The sequence below is a fragment of the Colletes latitarsis genome, chromosome 7 (assembly GCF_051014445.1).
Source record: "Colletes latitarsis isolate SP2378_abdomen chromosome 7, iyColLati1, whole genome shotgun sequence".
Classification (NCBI taxonomy): Eukaryota; Metazoa; Arthropoda; class Insecta; order Hymenoptera; family Colletidae; genus Colletes; species Colletes latitarsis.
Genome location: NC_135140.1, coordinates 13,886,221 through 13,910,072, shown reverse-complemented (window position 1 = coordinate 13,910,072; position 23,852 = coordinate 13,886,221). Strand labels below are relative to the sequence as shown.

The 23,852-nt window shown below is 36.0% G+C and overlaps 1 protein-coding gene across 1 annotated transcript; it reads right to left on the bottom strand.

Moving 5' to 3' along the window:
• LOC143343911 (uncharacterized) lies at positions 1-22,147 on the bottom strand. Its single transcript, XM_076769290.1, has 6 exons — positions 21,928-22,147; positions 21,191-21,242; positions 3,673-3,731; positions 2,967-3,304; positions 1,973-2,281; positions 1-1,171 (listed from the first exon to the last, which is right to left on the bottom strand). The coding sequence occupies exons 1-6, from the start codon at positions 21,995-21,997 to the stop codon at positions 1,163-1,165; spliced, it is 837 nt and encodes a 278-aa protein (XP_076625405.1). The 5' UTR covers positions 21,998-22,147; the 3' UTR covers positions 1-1,162.
• Between the last annotated feature and the right edge of the window lie 1,705 nt (positions 22,148-23,852).

Sequence of the window (23,852 nt, the reverse complement as noted above, 5' to 3'; positions counted from 1 at the left end):
TAATAATTACGTAAGAGACGTTGTTCGTTAGATTGATATTAAGTAGTTGAATGAATATCTGGGAATGTTTTACGTTTTTATTAACATTAAATAATCAACAAATCAAAATGTGTCATTTTATCGTTCGAAAGAAAAAATTTAAAACAAAATTAAAGGCAATATGATATTATTAAAAATAGGAATTCGCACTAAATCTTATGTATATGTATAGATCGATACATACGCGTGTACGTATAATACTCAATTATTCATTTTGCTAAAATTCAATTATATCAAACGATGATCATTCTAAAATTGTTTACAGTCTATTTGGATGATAACTTTTTCTTTTATAAAATTCGTGTTTCTTTGATATTTTGTCAGTGATTTTGAGAATTTTCCAGTATCTGATACACGCTACATTGTTAAACACAATAGAATGATATTTATATACAGAGCCGTGTCTAAGTATTTTGGCGGCCGGGGCCAATAATAACACACGTTTCTCTTTGCCTGTTCGTTTCGAAGTACTTGGATCCACATACACTACCACCATTATCTGATCAATTGTCGATGTGCATTTGGCAATAATAATAAAGAGATAAGTATTCGATTAGTATTTTTAAGAAGAAAAACATGATTAGATTTCTTTAGAACAGAATGAAAATTAATTTCCTTTGTACCGGGCGCCGATACGATAGATACTTATGGCCGATAATAAAATGTAAAAATAGTTACTATAGTTTCAAAGACGTCTGTTGGCCCCCTTACAATGTAGCGTCCAAGGGCATCTGTCCTTCCGTCTCTGCTCCGTCACGGTCCTGTTTATATGCGTATCATTCGTTCATTTAGGATTCTAAGTATCGAAGCAATTGATATGGAAAAATGGCTAAACTGGACATTGAAAACGATTGTGGTGAAAATTAGTGCCTTCTGTCCATTTGATCTAGGAGATACTGGTTTAAAGATTGAGAGAACATATAGTGCAAGTCTGAGCAATACAATGCGCGTGGAGGTGCGACTGATGGGTCGAGGATGTTGGTGGTGGTGGTGGTGGTGGAGGTGGTGGCATATAGAGCCATCCGGCACCGGTACGCCAAACGGTACCTGATGCAGAGGATACCGGATGCAGCGGATTGACATTACTTCCGGTCGTTACATGCGAAGTTGGTCCACCCTCTACTCACATTACCTAAAATACAAAGAGAGAAATTGATGAACTTTCACTGAAAGAACTAAGAAATTTTATGTTCTAAAATAAGACATTGTTGGATGACCAACAAGATCATACACCACTCAGACACATCACAAACATTGCTCATCCAAATATCCCAATCACGATTTCTAATCCTTACTCAGCCTGAACCTCGCACTCTTCCTGAGTCACACTGCTCCTTGACCATCGTCACTACCTCTACCGATCTCCAGCAATAGTATATAAAAGCTTGCAATATTGCAGAATGGTCAGAAAGAGTCTAGTACTTGATCTATCTAATACAAGTTGTACGAGTTGGAATCCAACAATATATTATCCAAGTTAATATAATTAGGTAGAATATATCCTAAATCAAATATCCTAATCACGATTTGTAATCCTTACTCAGCCTGAACCTCGCACCCTTCCTGAGTCACACTGCTCCTTGACCATCGTCACTACCTCTACCTATCTCCAGCAATAGTATAGAAAAGCTTGCAATATTGCAGAATGGTCAGAAAGAGTCTAGTACTTGATCTATCTAATACAAGTTGTACGAGTTGGAATCCAACAATATGTTATCCAAGTTAATATAATTAGGTAGAAGAGAGTGAAAATGTAACTAGCCAGAAAGGCTATCTCTCACAATCAGTAGTATCGGTGCATAAAAAATGATTTGGTCGATGACCTTTGTGTTTTATTACTTGTATCAGTCATTTAACTAACTGTTTCGTTATTTAAGATCAGCCAATGCAACATAGTGGTACCAGTCGATTAAAATGTGATAAGTAATTTTACCTGCAAGATTTGACTGGCCTCAAATGCTGTCCCAGGTAGTAATATGACTGGGCTGCTGACATGTCCGCTTTCCACGCATATCATGTTTGGGAATTCATCATCACCGAAGTCGGGTATGTCGCGTGCCTTCTCCTGCCAGGGGTTCCAAACCACGGTGTCGGGGAAATTGTACTTTTGAACTCGCATTTTCCTACCGGATACGACGTTAGTGATAATATGCTCTGGCTGTGTGTTCTGGTAAATTCTATCCGTCCACTCGCACACCGTCACTACGTCGCGACCCTCTTGAAAGATTTGGTTGTCCCTCGTCTATAACAATAATAAGGCTTTCACATTCTAAATGTTTACTCTGCAATATACAGGGTGTTCGACCACCCCTGGGAAACATTTTAATGGGAGATTTTAGAAGCCAAAATAAGACGAAAATCAAGTATATCAATTTCTTGACTGAGGCTTCGTTAATACGTTAGTAACTTATTAAAAAATTTCTAATAGTTCTGGAAAAATTATTTTTGGTTGCAAGGGTCAATTATAAGCATTTTTGGTGAATAGACCTACCCCCGAAATTCCACCCACTTTCTAGAAAAAAATTAATTGCTGGCGTAACTTTAAACGTTAATAACTTTTTAACGAAGCCTCCATCAACAAATTGCTATTCTTGATTTTCGTCTTATTTTGGCCTCTAAAATCCCCCATTAAAATTTTTCCCAGGGGTGGCCGAACACCCTGTATATATTCTGTTTTTTGTATTAAAAATTTAAGGATTTTTGTCTTAATATTTATGTTGTATATACATAACAAATAAAATATATTTGTGCATTTCAAAACAATAAAAAAAGAAAGTAACATGGCGGGGATTCGAACCACTGCCAAAAGCTTCGTAGCCAATCGCTCTATCGACTTAACCAAATATTATTCCGTAAAATAAACATAAATAATTCTTTTTACCAAGTAAAGAAACTAATTATATGGATTTGCTGAATAAATAGTATACCTTGTCGATAAAAGTGCATCCGTGAAGACCTGTGATTTGACATCTCCTAACGTCCGGTACTTTAAAGTAGGTGTGTAACAGCAAATTAAAGCTAAACGTGTGATCTTTACTGGGATTGTACACGCCGATATTAAAATGTAGTTCCTTTTCCCGAAGTATTAGTCTGTACGTTAACCTAAATGGATAGTTCCACATCGAGCGGGTGAATTCGCTGTCCATTATAGAGAATATTGCCTCGACGTCACCGCTGGGCAATCGTTCGGGTGATTTTTCTACGTTCCAGCGAATAATTCTTGCAAAACCGTGAGGTGGCCCAAACGTCCATGCTCCAAATTGCGCTGTAGTAAAAGCAAAGGATAATTACCATTTCGTGTGTCGTTAAACCGCCGACAGAAATATTACGTCTAGGAGAAACCTCTCTAGAACTTTTGAACATTTAACGTAAATATTTCTAAACATATTAACGGTATCAAATATACATATAATATTTCGTTAATCGTTGACGATTAACAAAAAGGTTTACTGGCACCTTTTATTTCTTTTTTTTTTATTTCTCTTTAAGTTATCAGATATTGAAAATAGCGTTTGAATTTAATTTACAACTTAACGTTATAAACTGTTAAGTATTTAAATAGTTTTAGCTGGCTTCTTAAATTGTTTTAGCAATTATTCTAATAGACTGTTTTGTTCCGCCTCGTATACTTACGAAAGACAAATGGAATGCCTCCTCTAATAGCTTTCTTCCCATCGAATACAGCTTGCTTACTGAAATGCAGAAAAGATCGGTCGTTGGTTAAAGAATAAAAGAAAAATGGAGAAACGTATTGTAATTATTTATACGTAAAATTTGTTTACGATAAAATATGAGTCAGACAGAAATAATATTTTAATATCGTTGGGGTTTGCAAATTTTATAAATTGTAACGTTTTAATGTTTAACTCAACTTTTAGTTTTCTAAACACGCTATACGTACAAACATGTAAGTAGAAGATACAGTACTCTATGGTTATATACAAGGTGTTCGACCACCCCTGGGAAAAATTTTAATGGATGATTCTAGAGACCAAAATAAGACGAAAATCAAGAATATCAATTTCTTGGCTGAGGCTTCGTTAGTAAGTTAATAAGTTATTAAAAAATTAAATTAACAAATTTCAAATCGTTCTAAAAAAATTATTTTTAGTTGCAGGGGACAAGTACAATCATTTTTGGTCATTACACATACCCCCGAAATCCTACGCATTTTCGAGAAAAAAATTCGAGGAGGTGCCTAAATTTTTCGACGAAAAAGAAAAATTTCAAATCATTTTCAAAAAATTATTTTCAGTTGCAGGGGACAAGTACAATCATTTTTGGTGAATAGATACACCCTCGAAATCCTACCTATTTTCGAGAAAAAAATTCGAGAAGGTGCCTAAATTTTTCGACAAAATTAACAAATTTCAAATCATTCTAAAAAAATTATTTTTAGTTGCAGGGGTCAATTACAATCATTTTTGGTCATTACACATACCTCCGAAATCCTACGCATTTTCAAGAAAAAAATTCAATACAGGCGGAACTTTAAATGTTAATAACTTTTTAACGAAGCCTCCATCAACAAATAAGTATTCTTGATTTTCGTCCTGCTTTGACCTCTAGAATCTCCCATTGAAATTTTTCCCAGGGGTGGTCGAACACCCTGTATATTTGGAAACATATTTAATATACATATCTTAAAGCGCATCGCTAATACATAAAATAGCAAACATAACGAACATGGCGTTTATTAGAACAGCAATAACAGAATAAGCATAATATTGAATACATATGAAATAACTTCTTAGTGTATCCTTGACATCAATAATGTCTCGAATTTTTCTGGCCATACTTTCGAAATATTCCTTTGCATACTTCAAGACCAATTCCATTCCATTTAATTCGAATGACTTTTGTGGAACCACTCTAGGACATTATTTATTTTGGCCCCATGGCGAAACATCCCCTAAATTACTCCGGATATACGTAATCTCGTAATAGTCTTAAAACGTTTACGTATCATTCGTTTGCAGTGATCGTTCCATCGATTCGAATAAAACCTAGAGCCAGGAGAGTCGTCGAATGCACAGAACAAGCATGGCGTTTATCGAGAAAGTTCTACGACGGTCACCGATCGACCGACATGGCGGCGAACGGGTTAATAGTCAGACTTTTGTTCGCTGCTGAACCCGCCAGCGATACATTTGCACAGGATATCGTCATATCCTCGAAAATCAAGCGATCTAATCTATTTTCCAGGGATGCGTAAACTGTAGAAGGCGGAGGTAATCTGATCCGTTTGCACGATCTTTCGAGGCGGATGGTATATAGATCGCGAAGAGGAAAAGGCCGGAAGGGAGAACGAGAGAAGAGTGTGAGATGAATGGTAGGAGAGAGTAGGAGAGAAGACAGGGAGCGATGTACCACCACGAAGTACAACGCGGTGGTAGGAACGCGGCTGACGCCAAGCAAAAACGATCGCCGCTGTCTGCCGTGCTTTTTGCGGGCATCACAGTTTCCAACCTCTCCTCCTCGTCGTTTCTAGCTGCTGTTATCCCCCGTTGCTACTACTGCTGCTGCTGCTACCGCCGCTGTTGCTGCCGTTGCCGGTGCTGCTGCTCGCGAACGACACCCATTTTCAAACGCGGTTACGCCCGGTATTCCACAGAATATTCACCAAGATCAAGTAAATCGCGAGAAGCATTACGAAAACAACGTTTCTCGCGCACGATATCTTCCTAATCGAACGTTACCAAACCTTTAACACGTTCACTGTCAGATCAAAACCGTATAATATTATGCAGAAGTAAAGTTTTGATTTCATACCATTGTGGGCTACATAACCTAAAATTTGTTTGGGTACTTATTTTCGTGACCTTGTTAAAATTCACAGGTTCTATTCAAATTTATTACCCTCGACGTCTTAACTTGAGAATTCATTTTTCTAGTACCATAATGGTACATCTTGTAATCCATATACAGGGTGTTCGGCCACGCCTGGGAAATATTTTTGAGAGATTCTAAGGGAGACTGGGAAATTTAATGGGAGATTCTGGAGGCCAAAATAAGACAAAAATCAAGAATACCAATTTGTCGATGGAGGCTTCGTTAAAAAGTTATTAACAATTAAATTCAAAAATTTCAAATCGTTCTGGAAAAATTATTTCCGGTTGCGGGGGTCGATTACAATCACTTTTGGTCATTACACGTACCCTCGAAATCCTATGCATTTTCGAGAAAAAAATTCCTTAGCAAAAATCTAATTTCAGGGCAAAAATGGTTCCCTGAAATTTCATGCAAATCTTTAAAAAGTCGTAACTCCTGAACGGATTGGACGATTTTAATGTTTAAAAAGGCAAACTACGCGTATTTTAATGGAGAATATGTAGAAATTCTAACAATAATGAAAATGTTGTTCTTTGACCCCGTAAAATGAAAAAAACCACATAAAAATGGTCAAATTTTCAAACAGCCATAACTCCTACAATAGTGAATATATTTCAATGAAACTTTTTTCTGAAGTAGAGCTCATGGGTACCTACAAAAAGGTATTAGACAACTTTTCTGTAGGGCGTCAAACAAAATTACTAAAAATGAAAAACGAATTTTTAAGAAAAATCGACAGTGGGTAGGTGCCTAAATTTTTCGACGAAAAAATAATTTTTCAAATCGTTCTAAAAAAATTATTTTCAGTTGCAGAGGTCAATTACAATCAGCATCTATTATAGTACACTGTGGAACAAAATAATTTCCGGTCATATATCGTTAAAAATACACGAAAAATAATAACGGATAATCGAACTTTCTATTATTTACGTGCATACTAAATTATTATTATTACTACGTGCCTCCGATTTTTAACAGAACCGTTTCTTCGACGACTTTGTTCACGAATATAGTCGATAAAAACTTTGCAAAGAAAACATTTCGCTCGAGACGGTTCGAGAAGATGGCGGTCGTATCTCGTAAGCTGACCGTTTCAAAACAGCTGCAGAAGTTGGTCGTTAAACTCGAGACGAAAATCAAATGAAAATGTAACTTAACAAGAACATCGGTAGCGAATTTTGGCCGATCGTTCGAAAGTTATTTTCACCGCGGTGTCCAAACTTAATAGAGTAGGCTTAGACGGGGTAAAAAGTATGTTGAGCGTCGTTGTTAATGAACCAAAACGTGTACAAGAAACGGTAAAAAGTCCAAGAGGATCGATAAACGTGTCGCGGAGTCGTAGAAAAGTATTTGTTCGATTTTCAAATAATGAGAATTGGATAATTGGTTAAAAAAACCATACGAGCCTAGTGTTACAATATTGCAATGGTCTCGAACGTGTCGAAAAGAAAAAAGTCCAGAAAATTGGACAAACTATATGCTGGTGCAGAAGAAGAATGGAGAAATATTCCGACCAAACGATGTCGTTTAACTGATTCAATGTCAAGGCGTTGCGAACAAGTTATAGGGCAGAAGGAAGCGTAACACGATATTAACTATTTCTCATGTTCTATTTCTCTCAATTAATGGTCTCTAGTGTGTTTATACTTGGTCCACTGCTGCAACGAAAAGATTAAAAATATTTGTTACTTCTAAGTCGAACATTAAAATTATAAATTACAATATACAGGGTGTTTGGCCACCCATGGGAAAAATTTTAATGGGAGATTCTAGCGGTTAAAATAGGTCGAAAATCAAGAAAACCAATTTGTTGATGGAGGCTTTGTTAAAAAGTTATTAACATTTAAAGTTCCGCTCGTACTGAATTTTTTTCTTGAAAATGGGTAGGATTTCGGGGGTATGTGTAATGACCAAAAATTATTGTAATTAACCCCTGCAACTAAAAATAATTTTTTTTAAACGATTTGAAATTTTTCTTTTTCGTCGAAAAATTTAGGTATCTTTTCGAATTTTTTTCTTGAAAATGCGTAGGATTTCGGGGGTATGTGTAATGACCAAAAATGATTGTACTTGTCCCCTACAACTGAAAATAATTTTTTTAAAACGATTTGAAATTTTTCTTTTTCGTCGAAAAATTCAGGCACCTTCTTGAATTTTTTTCTCGAAAATGCGTAGGATTTCGGGGGTATGTGTAATGACCAAAAATGCTTGTAATTGACCCCTGTAATTGAATATAATTTTTTTAGAATGATTTGAAAATTTCTTTTTCCATCGAAAAATTTCACACCTTCTCGAATTTTTTTCTAGAAAGTGGATAGGATTTCGGGGATATGTGTATTCACCAAAAATGCTTATAATTGACCCTTGCAACCAAAAATAATTTTTCCAGAACGATTTGAAATTTGTTAATTTAATTTTTTAATAACTTACTAACTTACTAACGAAGCCTCAGTCAAGAAATTGATATTCTTGATTTTCGTCTTATTTTGGTCTCCAGAATCTCCCATTAAAATTTTTTCCATGGGTGGCCAAACAACCCTATATATTTGAATGTACATGGCATTCTAGTTTAATACATAAAATACACCCCATGTTTTTTGAAGGAAAAATTGCCACAATATTTGAAATAATTTGGACGTAAACATTACTAGTGCTGGTCTATTCAACTTCAGAACTTAACACGCGAAATAATTTGACAATTAATGCTTGCAATTAGCGTTATGTATCGTCGAATTATTTCAAATATCGAGGAATCTCAAGGATGTCAAAGAAAATAATTTCAATAAAAATTGGCCGTGTCGAATATAATAAATCCACCTTAGAAATGAAAAACAACTTATTTATAGATATTTGCACTAAATTGCAGATGCCAGGGAACACGTTCTCCCCACGAATCTCGATGTGCCAGTACTTGGTTTCTAGCTTGGTGGAACTTTGTTTAACTAAGGCAAGCAAGAAGTAAACCTATTTACACTGGGGTGGGTGGCTGCGCCATGACTACGTCTACTCGTTGAAGCTACCCTTACTCCGGAATGATCGTGTGAAACTCCGACCAAACTACGATCCTAACAGCTGCTGATAAACGAGAGAATATTCCGTGGAGGGGGGGGAAAAAAAAAAATTCTATACGAAATTTCCCGACCTTCGACTTCCTTCTAAATGGAATTTATATCTCGACGAGGCGACACTGGGAAGACTGAAGTCTTCTAGTTACTGTGACACCGTTCGTGTTAAGGATGTATTATTATGGTTTATTGCGAAATCGCGATGGCGAGCTATTTAGCGGCTTTCTGTGTCTTACGCGCCGGTGCATAATAAGTCCACCTAAGTGGACGCGTGGGCTGTAAACGAGCGGATTCTTCGTGAACGATAACGTTGCATTCCTTATCATTATCCGTGCCGGGATTTCAAATCCAGCGGTAACTGACCGGACAGTCGAATGTTTCCTAAATTCGTTAATTTCCACGAATCCAACAACGAAGAAATTCGAACGACACGAGAATCCAATGATACGATACACAATGCTTACACAATTATTTTTCTGTCGACAATTCGTTGTTTGTTATAATAATATTAAGTTTGTTATGTTTGCCAAAGTTTCACGATGCGGTTCGTAAAAAATTGAGTTCAATTTACTTTAAAGTCGACACGGTTTGTCCACTTTGGCTAATCTATTTTCTTTTTACGTTAATAATTTTTGCAATATTTTTTTACAATTGTTTTAACACTAGTTTTTTTTAATACTTCGACCTGAAAATATTGATATTGACAAATATTCTGTCGATTATGGTATCGTTCAACATTTCGTGCACCAAATATACAGGGTGTTCGACCATGGGAAAAATTTTAATGGAGGATTCTAGAGGCCAAAATAAGCCGAAAATCAAGAATACTAGTTTGTTGATGGAGGCTTCGTTAAAAAGTTATTAACAATTGAATTCAAAAATTTCAAATCGTTCTGGAAAAATTATTTTCGGTTGCAGGGGTCAATTATAAGCATTTTTGGTCATTAAACATACCCCCGAAATCCTACGCGTTTTCGAGAAAAAAATTCCTTAGCGAAAATCTAATTTCAGGCCAAAAATGGTTCCCTGAAATTTCATGCAAATCTTTAAAACGTCATAACTCCTGAACGGATTGGTCGATTTTGATGTTTAAAAAAGCAAACTACGCGTATTTTGATGGAGATTATGTACAAATTGCAAAAAAATATGAAAAGTTGATTCTTGACTCCGCAAAATGAGAAAAACCCCATAAAAATGGTCCAATACTCAAACAGCCATAACTCCTACAATAGTGAATATATTTCAATGACACATTTTTCTGAAGTAGAGCTCATGGGTACCTACAAAAAGGTATTAGACAACTTTTCTCTAGGGCATCAAACAAAATTAGTAAAAATCAAAAACAAATTTTTAAGAAAAATCAACATGGGGTAGGTGCCTAAATTTTTCGACGAAAAAAAAAATTTCAAATCGTTCTAAAAAAATTATTTTCGGTTGCGAGGGTCAATTACAATCATTTTTTGTGAATAGACATACTCCCGAAATCCTAACCAGTTTCGAGAAAAAAATTCATTACGGGCATAACTTCAAACGTTAATAACTTTTTAACGAAGCCTCGATCAACAAATTGGTAGTCTTGATTTTCGTCTTATTTTGGCCTCTAGAATCCCCCATTAAAATTTTTCCCAGGGGTGGCCGAACACCCTGTACATATAAAGTTGCATCTCGAGTCTTTTACCTTTAAAAATAAGAATGGATCGCAGGAAAAATCGTACGCAATATATCCTTAATCTTCGTCGATGTCTTCGTTGATAACTGGTATCATTTGTTCGATATTACAGAGTTTACCAAAAGTGATTAATTATTGTTACTACGCGTGAACAGTAACGTTTGCTTTGTTCTTAATGATTTTACTTGAAATTCAATGATTTCACAGTTATTTTCTGCTCGAAATAATTGTTAGGAACCAGTAACTAGAGGATTTTTCAATCTTGCTCCGTCGTTTCAGGAAAATCAACAGCTGATATTTATTTAAACGGAACCTTTTGCCCATTCCAATGTTTATTTTCAACTAGCATCGACGACTCAACGGACTCTCAGCGCTATTTTCAGACGACATTCTTTCCACTGTATCGTCGTGAAGATCTACCATCCGAATTTAATTGTTTGTATTATTCACAGAGTTATTTGAATTCTACTCCGATAATGAAATAAAATCAAAGAAGTATTCGAATATAAATACTAGAGATTAAGGCTGTGACGAATTGGTTCAGCGAGTTCGAAATTTCTCCCTATCAAAATGGAGGACATCGCCTATAACGAGATACGACAGACCACCGGAGTAAAAAGATGGAAACTCGGAAACTCGAAGCTAACGACAGAGAGTAAAGTACCTCCAGGGCAGGTGTATCGAAAAATTGAAAATTCCTGCTAATCAGGGCACTTTACCATGCAATTATAAACGTATTCACAGCGAACGAAATCCTAACAGCGTGGTACAACTTATCAAGGAGAGGGCCGATTTTGTTAAAACTTTGCACACTTGTAGATTTAGTTATCCAGTTTAAGGATATACAGATACTTAAAGAGTTTCATTATTATCCACAAATACAATTTCAATATATCCAACTGACATTACCCCCATTTGCTGAACTTGCCTCGATTATTTGTTTATATTGTTTTTATCAATTGTTGCGCGGAACAATAATTGTACAATTGTAAATCTTCACCCGATTATCGATACCAAATTTTCACATTTTTATATACGTTATACATTTTAATAAATTACAAAGGACACAAATCTAAACATTAATTAGAATTTTTATCTACGAATTTCATTGTTGAAATTTATTTATATTACGAGAAAAAACTTTAAGTTACTCAGGGAATCGAACTTGGACCTACCGAGTAGGAGTCTCTCGCTTTACTACTACCCCCATGGTAGTAATTGTCAGTTGATAAATTAAAATTGTATTTGCACATTATAATGAAACTTCAATCATTAATATTTCAAAAAAATTATCGAGTATCTGCCCCTATAGTATTACATATTCTTAAGCCAAATAATTAAATCACGAAGGCTTCGCCATCTCCTTGTAACTAACGTTATGCATACATCATGATACGGTTGCTACTGGGCTTTTTCAACGAAGTATCAATAAATTATAAAAGGAGAGAGAAACTTTACACCGACTTACTTTACATGTGCACGTTTGATACATACAGAGTGTTCGGCCACTCGTGGGAAAAATTTTAATGGGGGATTTTAGAGGCCAAAATAAGACGAAAATCAAGAATACCAATTTGTTGATCGAGGCTTCGTTAAAAAGTTATTAACGTTTAAAGTTATGCCCGTAATGAATTTTTTTCTCGAAACCGGTCAGGATTTCGGGGGTATGTCTATTCACTAAAAATGCTTGTAATTGACCCCCGCAACCGAAAATATTTTTTCCAGAACGATTTAAAATTTTTTAATTTCATCGAAAAATCTCATCACCTACTCGAATTTTTTTCTCGAAACTGAGTAGGATTTCGAATATATGTCTATTCACTAAAAATGTTTGTAATTGACCCCCGCAACCGAAAATATTTTTTCCAGAACGATTTGAAATTTTGTAATTTCGTCGAAAAATCTCATCACCTACTCGAATTTTTTTCTCGAAACTGAGTAAGATTTCGAATATATGTCTATTCACTAAAAATGCTTGTAATTGACCCCCGCAACCGAAAATATTTTTTCCAGAACGATTTGAAATTTTTTAATTTCATCGAAAAATTTCACACCTTTTCGAATTTTTTTCTCGAAACTGAGTAGGATTTCGAATATATGTCTATTCACTAAAAATGCTTGTAATTGACCCCCGCAACCGAAAATATTTTTTCCAGAACGATTTGAAATTTTTTAATTTCGTCGAAAAATCTCATCACCTACTCGAATTTTTTTCTCGAAACTGAGTAGGATTTCGAATATATGTCTATTCACTAAAAATGCTTGTAATTGACCCCCGCAACCGAAAATATTTTTTCCAGAACGATTTGAAATTTTTTAATTTCATCGAAAAATCTCATCACCTACTCGAATTTTTTTCTCGAAACTGAGTAGGATTTCGAATATACATCTATTCACCAAAAATGCTTGTAATTGACCCCCGCAACCGAAAATAATTTTTCCAGAACGATTTGAAATTTTTGAATTTAATTGTTAATAACTTTTTAACGAAGCCTCCATGAACAAATTGGTATTCTCAATTTTCGTCTTATTTTGACCTCTAGAATTCCCCATTAAAATTTTTCCCTGGGGTGGCAGAACACCCTGTATATTATCTGAAAAGGAAAGCCAGTCAGGATGAAAAGTTGTAAATGAATGCTACTTGGGCGAGTGAAATTACTTGGGAGAATAGGAATAATCCTAAACCAATGGATACCAATGGAGAATATATTTTTTTCGTCTGTTCGTAATATGACTTCGAACCGAGATTATTAGCTAGAGTTTCACTCCACCCGATATAATACCGCAATGGGTTATAGGCTCGGCCATAGACTAATGATCCCAGGGTCTGCGGTTTTTGCCGGCATTCTACAACATTCCCATTCAACTGGATTCTGCTCTGAAGGTTCCACGGCATTATTTTCCACGACTATAGAGTACTGTGAAGCACAAATTACTCGCATTTCAAAATTCGAACGTTCTGTACATCAAACCGAGTCACCGTTCTCTCCACTTCTTAATTTCTATCTTTCTGCAAGCTCAAACGCTAGCCCTATCTTACAAATATGCTACACTTTCTTCGGTAATTAAATTTTCGGCAATTTTCAAACCGGAGTCAGTCGATGACCCCCTTTTTCCTATTAGTTTACTATCATTGAAGAAGCTTGGTCTATGCTAAAGGTTAAAGCACAGGGTTTATCGTCACTGTACGTAATATGAATAGTTTTAGACTTGTATACTCTTAAATATTGCACTTGTAAAACGTGTAATACCACCTTGAGTTAATAATGCTTTTGAATTTTAGTCTATTAATTAGATTTGTAAATTTGTTCTCAATGTCTGTTTATCTTTAATGGGGTATTCTAGAATGGGTATATAAATTACAACTATTATTATAGAAATATCTCACAGGTATTTATTGATATTTGTGGAATATGTACAGACTTGTTTACTTATTTATTATTGCCTCAAACAAGATGTGGTTTACATAGCAAATACAGCAGAGGCACATGTAGTTTGGTAATACATTAACTTATAGTAACTTTACATAGCGAAGGTTACAATTATAAATTATTAAATACTAGGTTATAATTCAATTTAAATAGAGCATTGTTGGAAAAGAATGATAAATATGTTTCAACACGTAAAAAAGAGCTAATAGAAAGTGGAGACAGTGTCATCTTCGTGATCCAAATCCTGGAAATCTGCTCTGCATTAGCGAGTACTGCCATAGATGAAGTTGGATAACTCTGGCCAAGGAACCGTTTAAATTATAATTATTGTAGCGACATCTATCGACATGGGTTATAAAATCTGTGGAAGATCTACGTCCAATTTACCACGACTTATCCCTTTTCTTGTGGTAAAAATGAAAATAATTAGCACTTTTAACTAAACCTTGTACTTTATTGGTAAAAATCGTTAATTGGTAAGCGATCCCTTGGTATTTGACATAGACGTTTCGTTCATCCTCGTTTCTCTCTTTTATTCTTCTCTTCCTTAAACTTCCTTCTCCTGTTATTTTCTTCATATTCATCCAATTTCTTTCCTTTCTCTCTTGCCATTGTATTGCTTTTATTTTTCTTTCTTTTCTTCCTTTATTTGCATTCCCTATTTTTTCTTCCTTCTCTTCAATTATCTTCCAATTGATTCTTCGTTGAGAAGAGACTGCAGATAAAAACGAAGGTTTAGTCGATCAAATCAGGGTTTATTCTTAATAAACTAGAGATAGTTATAATAAAAGAATAGTATCATTTACTTACATGAGAAGCAAAATATGAACCTTGAAAAATAACTTTTAGCAACTTGCGCGTCTATCGCGCGATTAAGTTAGGAAACAACGAAGAAACAAAATGGTTCCGAACAATCCGAGACATGTCTATAGAAAAGTGATTTCTTTTAAAAAAATACTAAATTTCAATATTAACATTCAACGAATACCTCACTATACACCTAACCAAAAATGATCGTTGCATTTGAAAAGGTACAAATAGATGCGGAAAACCAGATTTTCCCAACGCCTCATCAGTGTTTACAAAATGGCGAGACCTATTAGAGCAATTTCTATTGCTGAAATAAAATTTAAAATTATTGAATCGATGCCAAATAAATCGCCCAAGGTACGACCTAAGCTCTAATGCTATTTACAATGGACCCTGAACCAAATAATCCAATTTAATATTCAGTATTAATTATCAAAGATAAAGAACATTCAGGCTGTTCAGTCGAAGTCGACGACGACCATACCAAATTAATTAACGACGATGGAACAGTTAATCATAGATATTCCTCCAGGAAAGTTAACAATAAAAGATATCGTTAAAATAATTATACAAATTTTTTAACGTCAATATTTTTCAGATTCAAGTTGAATTACTGGATACAACGACGACCTCCAAAGGGAACGAAATAAAAATGGACGAAACCAAAAATTCTGAGACAACTACTGCATGAAGCTCTAATGCTATTTACAATGGACTCTGAACCAAATAATCCAATTTAATATTCAATATTAATTGTCAAAGATAAAGAACATTCAGACTGTTCAATTGAAGTCGACGACGACCATACCAAATTAATTAACGACGATGGAACAGTTAATCATAGATATTCCTCCAGGAAAGTTAACAATAAAAACTATCGTTAAAATAATTATACAAATTTTTTAACGTCGATATTTTTCAGATTCAAATTAAATTACTGGATACAACGACGACCTCCAAAGGGAACGAAATAAAAATGGACGAAACCAAAAATTTTGAGACACATAAAATACATTTTTCATAGATATTCCTCCAGGAAAATTAACAATAAAAAATATCGTTAAAATAATTATACAAATTTTTTAACGTCGATATTTTTCAGATTCAAATTAAATTACTGGATACAACGATGACGTCCAAAGGGAACGAAATAAGAATGGACGAGGACATGTCGTTTCCAAATTCCAGCACAAAAAAATTCAGAGGCACGAAAGTGGCGTGTATTTCACTGTCGTATCGTACTCGGAGAGATTCATATCGCACCAGGCATACCGACATAACTTTTATAGCCATTTACACGGAAATTGGAGTAAATTACGAGCATGACTGTGAACCGTTTTTGCTTATTATCTTGCAGAGTTTACTCTGTCGTTTCAATTCCACGTTTCTATATTTCAGACCTTTCGACGATCCCCTATTCTCTTTCGATGGGCATCCGGCTCAATGGCGACCGAAACGCCTCGAATCTGCATTCGAAAAATTCGAATCGCTTCGAGCGTGACTCTCGACGAGTCTCGATAAAGTTTTAATCGTTTCGAATCCGCGTTTCTATATTTCAGACCTTTCGACGATCCCCTATTCTCTTTCATTATCATTATTAGTCATTTATTAACGAGATTTTACATAGTCCAATGTACCTTTAGTACAAAGATATGTAAAGAACTAGAGATGTGGATTTTACATAGTCAAACATCGCTTATAAAATTTTAGCTGAATAAATTAATTTACAATACGTTTCAAGGATAATTTTAAACTTTCTAATGACGGTTTCAAATCTGTTTTAGCGTGTACAAAGTTTGCATTATTAATCATTCTATTTACACAATTCTGAGATTCAAACGTTGTGTGATAAATTTTAGAGTAAAATGGAAAGTGATTTCTTAAATATCTAGAAACAATTGAGTAATCGTTGAACACGAAATACGACCTTTGATTAGCTTACTTACAAACATAATATCTGCGATTCTTCTACTATGTTCGAAGCTTAGTATCGATAAGTAAGTCGTCATAATTATGTAATTCAAGACGAAGAAATTCCCGTTGAACTCTCTCAATATTGCAATAAGGAGACCAAATTATGCTACCACATTCCGGAGTGGGTCTCGTCGAAGCACAATACAAGATTTTAAGTGTATCAATTTCACTAAAGTATCTGGAAACCCTACGAATAAGTCCTTTCGATGGGTATTTGCTCTATGGCGACCGAAATGGCGAGAAATTCGATTCGAGCGTGATCCTCGATGAGTCTCGATGAAATTTTAATCGTTTCGTGTTCGCGTACGATCGAAGGTTTCAGCCTTCGAATTATGTTCCAAGCGGTTCGTATTATTCGTAGTAAAAAAAACTTGGAACCGCCTCGAACGTCCGTGGCTGGTCCGTGATTCGAGGCTTTCTTTTCGTGCGTTTTCTAGTTCGAATCCAACGTGATCAGCGTCGAAGAAATTGTAATCGATTCGTGGTTTAGATCGGAACATCGATGCTTGTGTACTGTGAAATATTGATATGGACGCGGAGAAGAGGCGAAGGAAATAGAAAGGTGGTCCCGACAGCGGCTTTAAGTGTCGGAAGAACCGATGACTGGCAACTGGCGAGGGTCCCTGAACCACGTGTAAAAGGTATGTACTGGTCCAGAGCGCCCTTGCCTTCGCTCCGTCAGTTTTTTCATCGTCTGCTCCCGGAGTGCCTCTTTTAAAACGATCGTCACGGGCACCGCGCTTTTATGCGATTCTTTCTCAGCAGGTGTGCACGCATGTCTTACTCGCTACTAACTTAGTTTAGGAATTTAAACGGCGTCGAGCATTAAAGGCGGTTCATCACCGTGGACGGAGTCGTACCGTATCCATTATGGAAATACCCGTATACGCGTAGTTTTCACACGTAACCATTATTTTCTTTAATAAATTCTCCCGAGCCGATGCTGCCCGTAAATAACTTTCATCATCGCTCGCCGGTAGTCGTTTTTTTACGCTCACTATTTACGCGACCATACGTGGCCTCTACTGTTGCTCTGTCATCGGCTGCTCGACAGTCGACGACGTCGCTATTACAAATAATTGCGGTCGTATTAGTATCAACGACGTCTCAACTACACACGTCCGTATAGCCACGATTAAACACGTTCTGCGCAAACTATCGCTGCTGATTTTCCATATTTGACGGGACACCAGAGAAATGCAATCGCACAGGAACGAACAAAATTTTTTACGAACGAGCCTCGAAGTGTCGGCTGTGAAAATATACAGGGTGTTCGGTCAATCATGGGAGAAATTTTAATGGGAGATTCTGGAGAACAAAATAAGACGAAAGTCAAGAATATCGATTTCTTGACTGAGGCTTCGTTAGTAAGTTAGTGAGTTATTAAAAAATGAAATTAAAAAATTTCAAATCGTTCTGAAAAAATTATTTTCAGTTGTAGGGGTCAATTACGATCATTTTTGGTGAATAGACATACCCCCGAAATCTTAACCATTTTCGAGAAAAAAATTGAGTAAGTGGACAAATTTAATAAAATTAAAAAATTTCAAATCGTTCTAAAAAAATTATTTTTAGTTGCGGGAGTCGATTACGATTATTTTTGGTTATTACACATATACCCGAAATCCTACGCATTTTCAAGAAAAAAATTCGAGAAGGTGCCTGAATTTTTCCACGAAAAAGGAAAACTTCAAATCGTTCTGGAAAAATTATGTTCGATTGCGAGGGTCAATTACGATCATTTTTGGTGAATAGACATACCCTCGAAATCTTATCCACTTTCGAGAAAAAAATTCGAGAAGATGTCTAAATTTTTCGACGAAAAAGAGAAATTTCAAATCGTTTTAAAAAAATTATTTTCAGTTGCAGGGGTCAATTACAATCATTTTTGGTCATTACACATACCCTCGAATTCCTACCCACTTTCGAGAAAAAAATTCAGGTAAGTTCTGAAATATTTTGGCGAATAAAAAATTTTTCAAATCGTTTTAAAAAAATTATTTTCAGTTGTAGAGGACAAGTGCAATCATTTTTGGTCATTACACATACCTCCGAAATCCTACGCATTTTCAAGAAAAAAATTCGAGAAGGCGCCTAAATTTTTGGATGAAAAAGAAGAATTTCAAATCGTTCTGGAAAAATTATTTTCAGTTGCAGGGGTCAATTACAATCATTTTTGGTCATTACACATACCCTCGAATTCCTACCCATTTTCGAGAAAAAAATTCAGGTAGGTTCTGAAATATTTTGGCGAATAAAAAATTTTTCAAATCGTTTTAAAAAAATTATTTTCAGTTGTAGAGGACAAGTGCAATCATTTTTGGTCATTACGCATACCCCCGAAATCCTGTGCATTTTCGAGAAAAAAATTCAGTACTGGCGGGACTTTAAATGTTAATAACTTTTTAACGAAGCCTCCATGAACAAATTGGTATTCTTGATTTTCGTCCTATTTTGACCTCTAGAATCCCCCATTAAAATTTTTCCCATGGATGGCCAAAAACACAATTAACGTCTCTGTTGGTAAAAAAACGAAACTACCATATTTTATCAATGTCTCAAAAACTATTAGTTACCACTAAAATTCTTTCGATCCTAACCTCCACCTCTTCTATAAATTTCATGACGATCGGCCACGTTCGGGGCCTTAAATTCGTCTACCAAATCTGATCGATGCATTAATTACAAAATTATATTTATAATATAAATTTGAGTGTACATAAACACCGAACTTTACGGTTTCATTTCTGAAAATCAATTATACATTTTATACATACATGCAGTATACTTTGCATGTATGATATTATTCCTATTAATGCATTTTTTAGTGTATTTAATCGTTTACCTCTATCCAGAGGAATAACATGTAGGCTGCATTACACCTGTAATCAGTTTCCCGTGTATGCAGCCGTATCTGACGATCCCATCAAGGTTATTATTCCGTTTAATCGCACGTCGTGCTCTTATCTTTAGTATAATTAGACGATTTAAACAAACCACGATACAAACTCGGTTCCATTTAAAAAATAAACCAACAAAATAACGAACGTTACGACAGACGCTTGAAACGTTGTCCATTTCCATCGATGTATTATTGAAATTGTAGATAATACGCTGAATCACGGAAACGCGTATCATTTCTAGGCTAATTACATAGAATAGTCGCCTTAGATTCTCTGACGTCGTCGGTTTTTTCTTTGGTACCGGATACATTGTTTAATGTTTCCAACTGGTCAAAAAAGATGTCTACATTATTATCAACCAATAATATTCCAGTCTTTAATAACGACCGCTTCATTTCGATCACTCTTTTCATTTAAATAAATTTTTGTAACTAACTGGCTATGACGGTTTTGAAATATAATTAGAAACGTACAATGTTCGCTGGAAATTGCTTTCAAATTAAACTGTAAAATTATTTAATCCAGATACTATTTCCTAATGCTTTTTTTGATTCGTCTGTTTTAAGTTAGTAAGTTTTCGATTCTCAGCTACCAAAATTACGAGGAACACATTATGTACACGTTAGAATGTAAACATCCGGTCCTCCGTGTCCTGTTCAGTCGAATAATTTCTATCGACTATACGCGTTGATTCGACGGCCATTTAGTTGTAATACGAGGACAACAAATTGTTACATCATACGCTGTTATTAGTTCGGAAATGTTAACAAGCGTTCGTGATTTAGCAATTCCAATGTCGAATTAATTAATGATTCCAATATCGAATCGATCTAAATGTAGGTATCGCTTTAAGCGGCTCTTACGATCTAACGATTATTATTTTCCTGCTACTTTCCATGTTAAACGACCTTACGTTACAAATTATTGAAATCGTCCAACCGCCCGCCATTGCACAAAAGAGAGACGTACGGCGTGCCATTAAAAAGAAATGCTAACCTTGAAATCTCTGATACGCCTTCGTGCATAAAAGATACCGATATTGCCTCCTAGATACTGTACAATTTTCGTAAGTAATCATTTCTTGGTCTATTATTGTACACACACATGCATATAAAATTTCGTATACACGTACACGATTTAGTACCAATCATATCCGCTTTTCAAATGTATGTGACAATTAATATACTTTATACCCTATACATAAGCTATAGTTTAATCATAGAAAGATTACAAGAACTTAAATTATTTTTATTATTAAATTAGATGATAACGATAAAACATTCGAGTTTGCTTGTCCTGTCGCAAGTAAAATTCGAATTTCGAATATCGTCAAGTATTCTAAACTATTTAAAGTTCAACATAATTTGGCGAATATTTGTAAGATGGACTCTTGTAATTACGTTTATACCTTAAATATAATATTTTCGTTCCTCTCGATGGAAACGTAAATAGCAATCGTGAACTTACCTGACAAACAGCTGTTCTTGATTATTCACGCGCCAGGAAACGACCGTGGCCCCTAAAAAATAGAGAATTTCAATCAGAATCTCGGTCCAACCGTTCTATCGTTGCGACGCGGGAGAATCAACTACGGTCAACTTTCCGTCAACGATTAACTCACAACCGAATTTAACTTTACCGCCGTGGACAGTTGCGACGTACTGTCATTCGCGAATGGAAATTCGTCGAGAATCTGTCGCCTGTTTACAACGACGTTCTGTCTATGCAGCAGTTGGATCAGACGTCCGTTCGATTTACTTGGAAACGATGCTCGACGCGTAAAATACACGAGGAAAATGATCGATGACAGTACGTCGCGTTGCTCCGTTAAATTTCAAACGTTCCGATTATTTATATATGAATACGCAAATGCACGTACAACTGCACACTAGTTAGAGGTTAGGCTCGAGTAAAGGCGCGTACACACTTTGTCTTCCACTAAATATAGAAACAGAAACCAGATCTGGGAGCGGCGCTTTGTCAATTCACTACAACGTATCCGTTGCTGCCAATCTATCATAATTTCTTCGATTCTCGTAACGACAACCGATATCGAGGCATACAGCCTCCCCGGGTAAATATGATTCGCGGAAAATATATTCGTTTATCGAGTTTATGTACACTATTTGAAAGAAGCCTCGGTAAAATCTGACAGCCAACTCGCAGATCCGGTCGTTTATAGTTATCTGCACGCGCGCACACACCGTGTAAATTAATCGTGCAGGTGGTATTGTTGCCTCTATCGAGCACGACAACGCTGGTAGCCGCTGCCATGTTTGAATCGTGAATGCACCGCCGGCTCCACAACCGACGCAGTCAACCTTTGTTCAATGCCCCAAGCTCATCCCCACCACTTCGATTTTCTTATTTTTTAATGCTTTTTATGCACGCTGGTCGTCGTCGACCGCCATCTAGAAACTGTCTCTGGAACTACAGAAAATCAGCTTACTTGCTTGCGATAAGGTCGAACGAATCCCGACCATTGAAACATAATTCTGCCATAAGGTAATATGAGTTCCAGTTTTTACATTCCGTTTGAAAATGAACTTTGCCCGATTACCAAGTAAACCTTACACCACAGACAAGATATACCAGGAAGACCTTGCATTCAATGCATTGGTTCAAAATTTTTCACAATTTTTTTTCATAATGGTGCTTTGCTTATAGCACAGATGAGGTATGTATGCGACTAGACCTTTCACCACAGACGAAGTATACGAGTAGACCTTTCACCTTATGGATTTTCGTGGCCCAATCTGACTGCCATACCGACCTGAAAATTCGGAGGTGATTTTAGCGTCCTCTTCTCATGGATGGCGGTCAGTTGAGAAACTATTCACTGAATTAGTACTAATGGGGAGGCAGCTGTAGTTGCGTAAATACATGTGAGTTGACTATGGAAGGGATTAAAATTCATTTCTGAATCTGTTGGTAACGTCGCGAATGACACGAAAATGGTAAGGGGGTTTCGAGACCCCATAAAAATGGGCCGAAAAAATACACTGGGTGAGAGATCTACTCGACAATATTCTAGAATCTTTGATGAATCAATGCGAATCAAAAATAATCTAGCGAAGAAGCTCCATATTCATGATGACCTATGCAAAGCGGATCGCAGCCAATTTGCTAATATTATTTAGTTTTTAATTAATAATTGCATTACCCAGCTAAGAGTATTACGATTGTTAATTAAACGCTAAATAATATTACCCAGGTCTCACCACGTGGAGGTTGCTGCGAATTGAGACCCACCCTAACCGAATTCCATCCACCCTCCATTAATAAAGATCTTCTGTGACCAACGATCGTTGGTCGAAGAAGAAACAAACGAAAGTGCAACCAATGAAAGATGCACAACCAACGAAGAGAGTTGAAAGAGTTTTCAAAAGAATTTGTCTTCAAATAAAAATAACCTGCCTAACATAATGCCTAACCAAACACCTGCCTAACTATAAATCTAAATTCGTTTATTATATCAAGAAACAATTCTAAATTCGCAGCCATTAGCTCGGTGTCACCCACGAAGAATAACTTTTCTATCGTGGGTGACACCGATTACCAGGTCTCACCACGTGGAGGTTGCTGCGAGTGGAGACCCGAAGGGAGATAGATGGAATCCAAGTTCCATCGATCTTCCTTTTACATTCTTACAAGCTAGATTACTAAACTAGAGAGATAGAAGGAAGCAATGTTCCTTCGATCTTCTAGTTTAATTGTACCAAGTAATTATTTCGTTTAAAAAGGGTTGAAGCTAAATAATGGGAGACGCGACGCGACGCGATGCTGAACCGTGCAGCAGATCTTCGGATCGAATCAACACTACCCTTGGTAGATTGATTTCTATTTCTAGAAATCGATCTATCATTGGCAGGCGACTAGATCTTTCGGACAAACTGGACGGCCGATCACATGTTTCGTTCGACGAGACAGTGGTGATCGAAGCAAGAAACGAGAGAACGAGTCGAGAGAAGCTACTTGTTAAATAATTACTTGGCATACGCAGATACACTAGAGACTTAAAATTAACGTCGAAGCTCGAGTCTAGTCAAGTTGAAGCTAAAATTCGGACGATAGAAGGAAACAAAGTTCCTTGTACCAAGCAATTATGTGGTTAAAAAGAGGGATGAAG

Excerpts from the sequence above, each read along its gene's own strand:
- LOC143343911 (XM_076769290.1), bottom strand. The coding sequence starts at position 21,997 with ATGGCAGCGGCTACCAGCGTTGTCGTGCTCGATAGAGGCAACAATACC. Across the intron at positions 3,732-21,190 it reads CAAGAACAGCTGTTTGTCAG|TAAGCAAGCTGTATTCGATG; the intron begins GTAAGTTCACGA and ends TCTGCATTTCAG. Across the intron at positions 3,305-3,672 it reads AGGCATTCCATTTGTCTTTC|CGCAATTTGGAGCATGGACG; the intron begins GTAAGTATACGA and ends CTTTTACTACAG.